At 35.6% G+C, this 12,625-nt stretch overlaps 1 protein-coding gene across 1 annotated transcript in view; it reads right to left on the bottom strand.

The window, feature by feature from the left end:
• LOC149787910 (uncharacterized) overlaps window positions 1-12,625 on the bottom strand; it is a 162,202-nt gene that overhangs the window by 10,589 nt on the left and 138,988 nt on the right. The window contains exons 8-9 of the mRNA XM_089974158.1: window positions 1,433-1,609; window positions 700-855 (exon numbers count right to left, since the gene is read on the bottom strand). Coding sequence (XP_089830284.1) covers window positions 700-855; window positions 1,433-1,609 — 333 coding nt within the window. The remainder of the gene's footprint in view (window positions 1-699; window positions 856-1,432; window positions 1,610-12,625) is intronic.

Raw genomic sequence — 12,625 nt, 5'->3', positions numbered from 1 at the left:
ACGGCCCTAGGATATGCGGGGCCCAAGGCAACAAGCGATGAGCGGGGCCCCAAGCAAACATACTGCATTGCGGAGCTGATTTCCGTCAGCAGCGCGGGGCCCCTGAAAGCGCGGGGTCCCAGGGCGGTTGCCATGTTCGTCTTGCCCTAGGGTCGGAAATGTGAAACAAATTGAAAAATACAATTTCATGTAATTCCTTTAAACTTCATGTGAAGTCTAACTCCATATGCTAAGAAAGTGTATCCTCATATAGGAGAGAGAGAGAGAGATGGAGGAGGGTGACCATTGACTGTGATACATAATGCATCAAAAAAGTAAAATAATACTTCTGCTTCAATATTTATACCCAATTAAAAAATGTGAAACCAATTTCCAACATAACTCCACTGACCTAATCTGGCTTAGCATAGTTGATTCTGACACACGTAAAGTTACAAAATAAGATACATGACTAAAATGCAAAATCACTTCAGTGGTTGGTTATTGGGGCTAACTAATAGGCTGATGTTCCAAATAAAAACTATTTTTAAGAAGAAAAAATTTGAATAATAATTAACCAGACGTTAACAAGGTTAACGCGACTGACGTACAATAAAATTAAACAGTGATTCTGACTTGAGATCACGCCTTGTATTCGACTATTTGGAAAAAAGGCGTCTTATTTTAACGATATCTTGAAATACTGTATAGTTTGCTTACTGATATCACTTTTTCCCGCATCTCTGAAGAGGACGAGATTGCTTCATCAAGGTCGTCTGCTTCTTTAGGAGTCTCCGAACTCGAGTAACTCGAGGAAGAAGTACTAACGCCAATACCGCTGTCAGGCCTGCCCCGTAAACTTCGTTTGCCCTCGATCTGTAAAATATTTATTATTGTTATTATTATTATTATTATTATTATTATTATTATTATTATTATTATTATTAATAGTAGCTGTAGTAGTAACAGCAGCAGTAGTATAGGAGGAAGGAGGATGGAATGGTGATGAGATTGGTATTATTGTTGTTATTTTTATTATTATTATCATTATTATTAGTACTATTATTATTATTATTATTATTGTTGTTGTTGTCTTAGATTGATTGTTGTTGTTATTGATTGATATATTGTGGAGAATGATGAGTATTCTGATTTCTGCTATTGGAGAAGTGGAATTAGAAGTTGCAGTTCAGCTTGTTAGTGGCGGTATTGGTGATGGTAGTGATTGTGGGTGATAGTAGTAGTGGCATTAGTGGTAATATCAGCAGTGGCAGTGATATTAGTAGTAGTTCTAGTTGTAATAATAGTACGAGGAGGAGGAAAATAAGAAGGGTGGTTAGATGAGGCCAAGAAATGAGTTTAAAGAGATGGATAATTAGGGGAATTGTTTATTCATTTGTTGTGGCAATACATATATTTCTAGATTCACTAATTCATTGATTAATGGACTGACCTCTTCAACTTTGGTTATCGAGTCCGCAGTTAATTTTGCGTGCGGTTCTGTCGGGGTGGGGGCTAGTCCGATAGTGGTTGAGCATAGCCCATGTACTTGAGTAGCGCCCGTCCTTTTAACATTTCTGTCCCTTGTTGTTGCCGTTTGGACCCTACAATTAGTCATTCGACCCAACGGCTAAAAGGAAAAAAAACAAAATGATAAAAAGCTTACAAATATATTGTACTGCCATATTATAAACTTTAGTCTCGTTTTCTAACCTGATGGGCAATTGTGTCAGTACTACATGCAATAATGTCAGTACAAAACAAACAACATTAAACTTATAGAATCAAATGCCAATTTCAACTTGATTTCTCGTGCCGCCCGTTTCTATATCGCGTGCTCGGGTCTATAATTTTTCATTGTGATCAAGTCATTATACATGGCATACAGAAGGGTTAATATTACTACAACCGAAAGATTGTCTTCTTTTAAAATGAAAAACGTATGAAAACTGACGCACAAATCTTTGTTATTTGCTGGTATATAGTTGTATAAGAATAGTGACTAACTTATAACCATGCGGTCGGATTAATCGTATGCTAAAGAAGTGTATTGAGATTTTGGAATGATTTATGATGTCCCGACACAGATCTGATCATCTGAATGAGTTTGCTATCTTTTCAGGTCTAACAAAACTTAGCAGCGATAAATATTTGTCAACTATGTCCCCGAAAGAAAAGAAACTGCATAATCTTCGGCTTTCCAGGCGTATAGACTATCCAGACACATACATGCATACGTACTGTACGTCTTGTGTGGTTTTTTTTTTGTGTTCATAATGATGCTATCGATTTAAAATATTCGCTATTTCTGCCCTCTGTTAAAACAATTTTATCATAATCTTGTAAACATCGTCATTATCATAAACTGTGTTGGCAAGGCAGATGGCGAGAACCAGGATCAGCCAAGAAATTCGAACACAGAAAGTGTATCTCCTATCGAGACGAAATCAATCTGACTGGTTGAAAACATCACGTGATTCTGTACCTGGTATGAACTACATACTGTGAATTTTTCTTACAGTAAATCTTGCCATAAAAGGCTCTTTTGTATTAATCGCCAACGGTAATTCCCCTGTGCCTGTCACTTACATTGAAAACACCTGTATAACACGAAAGACAGAAATATTTTTGTCTCGCATGTCTTCTTTCACATCCTTTCTCTGAAGATTATTGTCCAAATCGGATAACAATCATACCCATCAAATCCAACTTTAATGAAACTTATCTGAGATGACACTAATTATACATATTGTATCAGCTTACGTGATAAACGAATATGAACTGCTTGTAGATATACTTTCTAGATCATCCATCAACTGGAATATCCTCACCTCTTTATAATGAGAATCAAATAATTTCGTGAACGAAATCATCAGCTTATCATCATAATGGGGTATTACCATCTCTCATCACCCAATCAAATCACATTTCCAAATTTTGGGAAAACCTCTTTCTGAGGCTACTAGCAAAACTCATATTTTACCAGACCCTATCACAGAGTAAAACGCGATTTCTGACTGAAAGAGATTACTACTTGAATTATGGTCCATGATATCGATGCAGATAGTTTTAGATACAGTCTCCTCCCCTCAAAATATGTATCTGCCCGCTTTGGGTCAATGCTTGGATTCTTAATTCTACCATTTGGTTCTAAGCCCAATCAAAGCATTATCACCTGGCGGTGCGAGACAATAGACTTGAACTCTCTATAATAGTTTTTTCAAAAAAACGCTCAGAGTTCGTCGTAGTGATTACTTCCCACAGTGGTACATTTCTGGTGGACCAGTATCTGGCTTTATCGCACAGCTGACACATACATAGTGTGCGCAGTGTAAAATTCTTAAATGACAACATGTTAACATACCACTTATGTGAATCTGTCTGGTCCAAATAACCCCATGAAATTATTGCGCAGTATTCTCGTTACTGATTGGCTAAGGCTATGGAATTCTCCTTATCCAGCCTTCTGGAACTTTTTGTTTTTGTTTTACTTTTACTATCAACATTTTGGACACCATTTTCTAAATTGGTTACCAAAGGGGAATTGGGGAAAAAAGGTACGGCCAATTTAACCCATAAGGCTTGCTAAAATAATTAGGACCGCTCCGGTGGCCTAGTGGTTAGAGCGTCCGCATCAGAAGCGGTAGGTCATGAGTTCGAACCCTGGCCGAGTCATATCAAAGACTTACAAAAATGGTACTAACGGCTGCCTCGCTAGGCGCTCCGCATTAAGACGTTAGTGTTAGGACTGGTTGGCCTGGTGTCAGGATAATGTGACTGGGTAGGACATCATGATACATGTCTGCGGCATGATGCCTCAGTGCTAGACATCAATATAAACTGCCACACTGCAGATATCGTAGCGATACGACTGAACAATTGTTAAAGCTACGTTGAAAATCCTAGTCACACACACACACACACATAAATTAACGGTATCAATAAATTAATAGAGAGCTCGGAGGTAGATAAACATGTAACAGGAACTCCATCATTATGTCATTGGTGAACGTGGTTAAAATGTTAATTTATAGGGCAACATTATCAACGTTTTGGCTGTCTTTTTTCGAATCGATTGCCCAGGGGAAAAAGGTCACGTCTGTCGGAATATTGCAAATTTTTACCACAAGTGCGAGTTACAAATAAAAGAAAGGGCACCGATCAATGGACAGAGGGCGTGGGTGTTTTCCTGTAACATCTACCTCAAGTAAAAGAATGTACTCCAACCACATTTTTTCGCTGTAATACAGCTCCAACGAGCTAATATTTCCTATTATGCGATTCAGTTTTGACTCTATATAAAATTAATTTGCCTATAGTACTCTTCCAAATTAAATAATGAAAATATAAAGTACAAATACATTAAATATGGAATTTCTGCATTCAGTAATCATCTCATCACATGAGTATACAAGAAATGAAATGTTTAGTAGTGAAAGCAACACACTTTAGTTTAAAACACTGTACACATTCAAACTGAAGCAACCTACTGTATGGCTAGTCTATTATAATGTACCAGAGTTTCCAACGTAGATCCAATGTTGAAAATGATGATCTGTGTACAATGTTATATTTATCTGGAAGACAGTTGATTTTATAATTATAATTTGAAATAAAAATATACTTTTAATGTTACTGGTTACAGAACTACGCATTATTAAATGCATCTAGCATCTGGGAATATGTCTTACGCGCAAAAAAATGAAAGGTGGCTCAGTCAAAATGAATGAAATTATCCCTTCTTCTTTGTCAGTAAACTAGGTCCATAAAATAAAATGCATGTGATGAACATAAAGTCAAAAATTAATGATTTAATCTTAAATTTACGAAATGCGTTTAATAATGTCCAGCTTCTGTTTCTCAAGGCTCTCAAAAGCTGGATATTATTAAACTCATTCAATAAATTCAATAATAAATCATTACTATTTGAGATACTCTGTATATGTGTACAATATCTTCACAATGTGGAATGGGCTTTGAACATAACAATATCGTGTCCGATCACCAATAAGATGTCTACATTTTTTGTCTTAATGTAATTCCTGCAATTTGTAAACGAAATTTTTAATTCAAAAAAGCTTCGATATTTCTAATATACCGCTTACGTTGCTTCTGGTGATGACACGTCATCGAGTCGTTGTGTGTCATAAATTAGAACGATAAAAACAAAGGCAAGAGGTCTATTAAAAATGGCCACTGTTTACAACTGATGTCTGTTTCAAGCATGCGACGGGAAAATGCTAAAAAGGATTTGAGTGAGTCTAAACCCAAACTGGAAATCCTCATCTCTTTCATGATGCAAGTCGAAAAACTTAACTCTGAATAAGACTTGCACGTTTTCATAGTGATACTCCCCAAATTTTTTAATAATTTGGCGGATGATCGTTCACTAAATGTCTCAATGTTTTTTCTGCCGTTGCTTACTTTGTAAAAAATAAATGCGGAAATCATTCATTTTCAGTAGTCTCAATTTTTCGCTTACGCTGCTGTTAGCGATGACGTCTCATTCACTCGAAAACTATTGTGACGTAATAGCATTACGTGCATATCAGCCGTTCAAAATGACAGCTATTTACATCACGTCTTCTTATAGCATGCAACAAAAGGGCCGAAAACGTTCAGAATGGGTTTCATACCTGACCCAATTCAGTATACACTGACTTTATCCGCAATCCTGCGTCCAATTCTAAATTCTGTCATTTCCGATTTATTTGAAATAAAGTGTATATAATCGGTGAAATAAATGTTTTGTTTTCTTGCTTTTTATAACAAAAATATCTCCAAACACAAGACACTGTAGGTTTCAACATTATACTGGCCGCCGAAATTAGGGAGTCAACAGGGATAAATCTCGAGTCAGTCACGTCTTCAAATAACATAATAACCACTCCTGATTTGGCTAGTCCATTTAATCACACCAACTATAATTTAGGGAATAAAACGGATACCAAATGAATTTCTTATATATTATGAAAGCCAAATAATTATTATTTAACTTCCATGAACCATAAATAAAATCATGCTATTTTTGTTTGTTGGGTTGTTTTTATTTTTTAGAATGATGTATATTAAGTCGTCTCAGTTTTATGGAATCAATTTCTTCCACTAATTTGTTGCGGGAGTATGTCACAAGAGTTAGAAGACAAATATGACGTCATATGAAACTTTGATGTAATGTTTATTTTTTATGGACTGATACAATATTTGAATACCTAACTATATGTTGTGTCATTAAATCTTTGGTTTTTAATTAAATTTCCGGCACGAATTTTTGTTTTTGACGGAAATATATGCATGGTATATCATGATTTGCTCAGGAAATATAATCTACAGGTCACCAAAAGAATCCTTCAGCCCACGGTATTTGCACAGCCACGAGAAAGACCGGTAAGTGTATAAGATGTACACCGATGTGTGCAGCCAAATTTGTATGCAGATAATTGCAGCTTTTAATGAATAGGTGATATCTGCCCCTCAACCGAAAATCAATATCATCACGGGTGAAGGGCTGATTTACCGGCCTACAATAAATGTTGCATGTAATGTGAATAACCTGAGGATAGATCATATAAGTACTGTTTATAAAAGTGAGGATACGCCATGTAATCATCATTATATGTAAATGTGAGAATACAACACATAACCGCTGTGTGTAAGTGTGAGGATACGTCATATAACCATTGTGTGTAAATGGTAGGAAACATCATATAACCATTGTTTGTAAATGTGACGATACAACACGTAACTACTGTGAGTAAATGTAGGGATGCGTCATATAACCACTATGTATAAATTTGAGGTTATGTCATATAAACACTGTGTATAAATGTGAGAATACACAAGATAACCATTGTGAGTAAATGTGAAAATGCACCATATAACCACTGTGTGTAAATGTGATGAAACATCGTATAATTTCTTATCCCCAAAACGTGATCATCAAAAAAATATGGCAACTAATGCGTTTTGTTATTTTTATATAAAAATTATAACTGTGATGTTGGATGGAAATTTAGTGCGTAATTTACTTGAAGTAGTTTTTTAATATTCGATTTGGCTAATTTCGGACTTATTTACACTGAAATTTAAAGTTACCCCCCCCCCCCTTCTTTTCTACATGAAGTGTTTACTTGAGCTCTGTTTATGTCAGACCATTTTTTTACCGGTCAGCGCACGCGTCCACTTTCTGCGAATGTCAGATAGTCCGGTGGCGGCGCGTGTATACATTTCATTTTATATATGCTTTTCGAGCGGTCCAGCGTCGGGTCGGGCGAAATCGCTGTTTGCGGTTGTTGAAGGTAGTACAGTCGCCATTGCTTGGCGTTAGACCAGTCCTGTGTGGTTACAGAGTTACTATATCGAGACGATATGATCGTCTGGTTTGTTTTGGGCGTACAAGATGGTAAGAAATTAAGCTTGGCCCCATTAATTACATGATTTATCAAATTGTTTCATACTTTCCTAATTTCCTTCCTAAATTTAGTATCCATCCACCTAAAACACACCCTTAATTTGTAGCTGCTTATTTAACTAATTATTTACTTTAAATAAACCTTATTATTTTCATTCGAATTTCATCTTTGATTCTTGATTTCAGTAAGTAATAACTTCACTTTAATAAAATGAGCTATCTTTCTTCTTTCTTTCTCTTCTCTCTGTCGTTCAACTTTTAGAACTTTCTGTCTTACTTTCCCTCTCTTTCTCTCCGATAACTAAATTATATCACCGAATACCCTTTTATTAGAAACGAACCTGGGTTGGAATAAATGAAATAAGTGGGGACTATTTCAAGGCTTCACTTTGTCCGTTCGTCCACTAACTTCGCTGGTGTGCATCAGCCCCCCCCCCCTTTCCCATCAAGCGGAGAAAGCCCTATTTAGATTTTGTAAAGAACTGCCCCCGTTACATAACTATAATTTTTGATTGTATGCATGAAGGTACAATTATATTACAGAAATCAACATTATACATTTTCCTTCTTTCTTGCTTTGAAAATGATCAAAAGGCGGATCCTCACAAAAAAAAGTAATCATCATTTGTAACAGAACGTTCAATGTAATGTTTTTGAACAAACTGTATGCTTATATCACTTTTACATAAATCACACATCGGATTACTTTACAGTTCACTGGAAGCAGATGTGGCCCAATGGTTAGTGTGCCGGACTCACTGCCGAAAGGATGTGGGTTCAAATCCTACCATCGGACTGCATTTACCTCGACAATAAATAACCTACTTGTGTTGTGTATAAGTGCCGTAAAAGAACCACACTAAACCAAAATCACATTTCATTAACAATTATTGGGTTAGAAAATTTATTATATTTACAACTGTTACGGAGCACCAAGGACCAAGACAAATTTACTCATCCTAGTAAACTAACGTCAAAATCAAGCCCTGTGTCGTCACAACGTTGCCTTTTAGGTCGTCAAAAGGAGATATTTTTATGTTTGTTTGGGGGTGGGGGTGGAGGGGGATAGGATGCTCTCGGATGTGTACATTTTAAAAATCTGAGAACAAACATGAGACCTTTTTGTAACAGTTTTAAAGATATCGATCTTATGTACAATTTAGAATATATACACTTCGTTGCAAAAACCTTAGTTAATCACAGTACGTACTGAGCACAAAAAATCGGACCTAGCACTAAACTCCTAATTTACTGTTATTTATTGATTGGAAATCAGCATTTAGGCTAAATACATACAATGCAAATAAACTGACTGGCTGATTTGAAGAAACAAAGGTCGTGCAAAATCAAACACTTCAACAAAAGTGATCAGTTGTGAAAATAGCTCAAATTATCGCTGACCAAAATTCGTCCCCACATAACGGTACTAAAATGTATTATCTTAACTCACTTGTGTGCAGATGTATGTATGTATGTATGTGCATGCATATCTGAAAGCAAGTTTATCATATGTCTGTCTGTCTGTCTGTCTGTCTATGCGTATTTATGCCTGCAAACCTGTAACTATTTTGATGAAATACATATATGTACTTTATAATTTGGGATAATTAATATAGTTCCGTCTTAGTTATTTGATGCGGTCACGAGAAAGCGCTAAACTAATTATTTCAGACAAAAATATAAACTTACCCTGACTATTACCACAGCCATTGTTCCTCTATGTACTCCTGTTTATGACCATTCCACTTATATGAATTCGTATAATCCTAGATATAATTATTTTATCAAGAAGAAAGTCATGTGATAACAGACTAACAGTAAAAGTGATTGATGGTGCCCTCCTCGACGCTAAACACGTTCTTATTTACACGGTCTATTCAATTTAAACCAGCATCTTTTGTACGTATTCTCATTTTTCAAACAAGATGCCCCTAGGATTGTTCAGCACAATGGGTTGCCTTTGAGTGACTTATCTTCTTAAATACCCCTAGGAATAACGCAGCTAACTTTGTATAATACTGAATGTCGTCTGCTCGCTTTCACGTTAATTTCCAGCGCTCTCCACGGGTCCTGAACACAAGGACGTGTCAAAGTTCCCGCATAAAGTTCTAAGGCTAGTGTTTGAGGAGTCATAATTCTCGCAACTGAGAAAATTAATTTCACGAAACGAGATCCTCTGTTATAAGGTAATGTATATCCATTCCAATCATAAATGAAATAGTGACAAGCACATCGATACCAATATCTCCTCATGAAATCTCCCGAACAGATATTTGAGTGATAGTGAAATGTGTCAATCCAACAATTGAGTCTCAACCTTAAAGTTAATAAACCATACGAGATTATCGCAGTTTCCCAAACTGATTCAACAATTTTCCTTGACGTATTGCAGAAACGTAATTCAATATTGTGTCAGCCGGATAAATGCGTGATCCCTTGTAACAAATATGTACAAACTAAGTCGACACGCTAACGTATGCAGTTCTCTTTTGTCGGTATGTTTTAATAAGGAAAGGCACTCGATAACCACCACGATCATATAAACTAGTTTAACTCGATTTGACCTAACGTGATCGCATAATCCACGCATTAAATTTATTTTGACATAAAATTCTGCAATGAAAGATTGAGTGTAAATGCTATACTTGAAAATAATATAGTAAATGAATAGACATCAATATTTCGATTTCAAAATGATGGAGAAGTTAATGAGTTACAAGGCTGGCACTTGTAAAGTACGTCGTGAATTCCCATTCTTACATTATTAAGGACTGGCAATCAGGGTAGTTCCAGCACTGCTAATCATTTATTCAATATGAACTTACAATATGAATTATACCAAGTGACATTATTAGACTGTATTCATTTCGTGACTTGGGTAAGATCATAATTGTTTCAGAAAGAAAAACAAACTTCCAAAACCCCTCCAATTTTTCAGAATGAATCACTTTTTTTGCCTAATATTTTGTATAAAGTTATGAACAATCTTACACCATCTCTGAGATGGTTGATAGTTTTAATGACACTTTAAACACACTGTTAGGAAAAGGAAGTGGGAGCTAAATGCCTTTCACAAGGTTACAGAGAATTATCCAACCCGGTCTGTCCTGGACGGTATCGAACCGCAACTCTTGAAGTGCGAGTTCGATACTCTACCATCTTAGCTATAACGGCACACCCACCATCCTGAGGAAACAAAAGCTGTGGGCAATTGTCAGAATGTTATATTTTGTTTTCATCTTGATGGTTCTTGGCTGGTGGTTGCCATGCAATTGGAAAATTCTCAAAGAGGAACTGGTCCATTTTATCTTTCATCTTTTCTAAATGGCTTATGGTGAAATTCTCCCTCATTATATTCAGAGTTGGTGCAATGCAGCGATCTCCCAAGACACGATGAAGTCAATTAGCAATAAAATATAATTTTTATAAAGAAACATTAAACATTTGAACTACATGAGTCTCATCATATATTTTGGAAACTTTTCTCTTTAAATAGTAGAGTTTAATTTGTCTAATTGCGTTAATTCAGAGTAGACAATCTAATGGCCGGTGCCGTGATAGCAAAGTTACAAAATGGTTCTTGATAATGATTTTCTGGCGGGAATCGGTCAAGTATTTCAACTACACATGTAATCAATGTGACTCCGCGATTAAAACTTCGAATCTTGTACCGGATGCAACTCCTTGGAGATTTCAGGAGAAAAAGGGACAGAGAATGCACGCTGATGTAGAACAGCAGCAGTCAGTTCGGTGTCATGTTTCGTTTTAATAACTTTCTGCCGATGATAAACTCGATTATATCATGTTCAGCCTTATGAATCATAATGAACTTGGTGACATTGTGACGTCATTAGTGAAAACCGAATTGAAATTGACACTGATGTTGCTGAGGTGAAGGGTGGCTTGAACGATCTTGATCATGAATAAGGGGTAACATGTTAAATTTTTCCATATAAATGTATCAGTCAGCCAAACTATACATTTGTATGTATTTGTAGTTTGTCAGATCCTGTTATATGTGTGCCACATGTGTGAGACAGGGATAATGTTTATGTCTCTTTTTGTTCGCTATGTATATATTGGCTATAAAAAAAACTAGCAAGATTAAACTGATTTGACATGTGGATTATATATATATTCAAACACAGGTTAGAGATACTTTCATTCTTTCATTTTGGGTTGGTGGTTTATGTTATCTTCATCAACAAGAGTTCGTTTGTATGTACATCGTTAAGATTAAATTTTTAGTTTAGATCATATCTAATACTGTTGAAAGTCAAAAATATATGGTCACACTTTTATGATTCAGTTTATCCTCTCACCAACTTCATAATTGAACTGGAAAATGAGATAAACCACTCCCTTATCAGAAGAACAAATATGCCTGCCATGTGTAACATTTTCGAAGACAAGTTCTACTCTGTTTAAAACTGTTTTATGAACTATGATCCTCGCATGAGTCATGTACCTAAATATTGTATAACTAAACTAGATAAATTCATTGAATTGTTGCATTTGTATGTCATTAAAATTGAGTAGGTATGTTTATAAAGCTTTCCAAAAACGAAATCGTTTTTACTGCCGTCTTCCCTGAAACTGAAATGATTTATCCTCTAAATTTACCATTATCGCTAGACTTGATAATTACTGCATCTAAAATTGTTTGAAATATTAAGCACCAATACGTTACTGACATGTTAATGTTTTTTTTTTACTTTGTGGTATCTTCCCCCCGTCATGAAGAGCCGTGTCATAAATGTACATGGCTAATATAAATGTAACATATCATGAATTAACCATGGGTAGCATCGTTATGCATTACTTTTTATATTTGCTTACCGTGTATGTACCAAAGTAGCCATTGGTTTAAAGCAAAACAATGTGTCTTTCTTGATAATGTAACTTTTCAGAGCAAACTTGTCGAAACTAAATGCACATTATACTCAGTCATGACTTATTTCTTAACCACAATATTAGTAGCAAAAGGCTAATCGGTCATTTTGTTTCACCTACATCCTTACATTTTACGTTTTCTTCCTGTTATCACAAGATATACCTGTACTTATCACTGAACTGTCGAGACTATATATACCACATACACCTACTACGATGTATGCGCAAGCTTTAAATTTTGAAATAAGTATAAGGATTCAAGTTGAAGCCAATTATTAAGGTGAAGTCATGCTTTTCATGAAAATATAAATCAAATGAATTTGTGCAAACCAATAACTGACA

This window comes from Sinohyriopsis cumingii, chromosome 11 (genome assembly GCF_028554795.1).
Source record: "Sinohyriopsis cumingii isolate HCF-2022 chromosome 11, ASM2855479v2, whole genome shotgun sequence".
NCBI lineage: Eukaryota > Metazoa > Mollusca > Bivalvia > Unionida > Unionidae > Sinohyriopsis > Sinohyriopsis cumingii.
The sequence above is the reverse complement of the archived record's forward strand: the minus strand, read 5'-3'. Positions and strand labels throughout refer to the sequence as shown.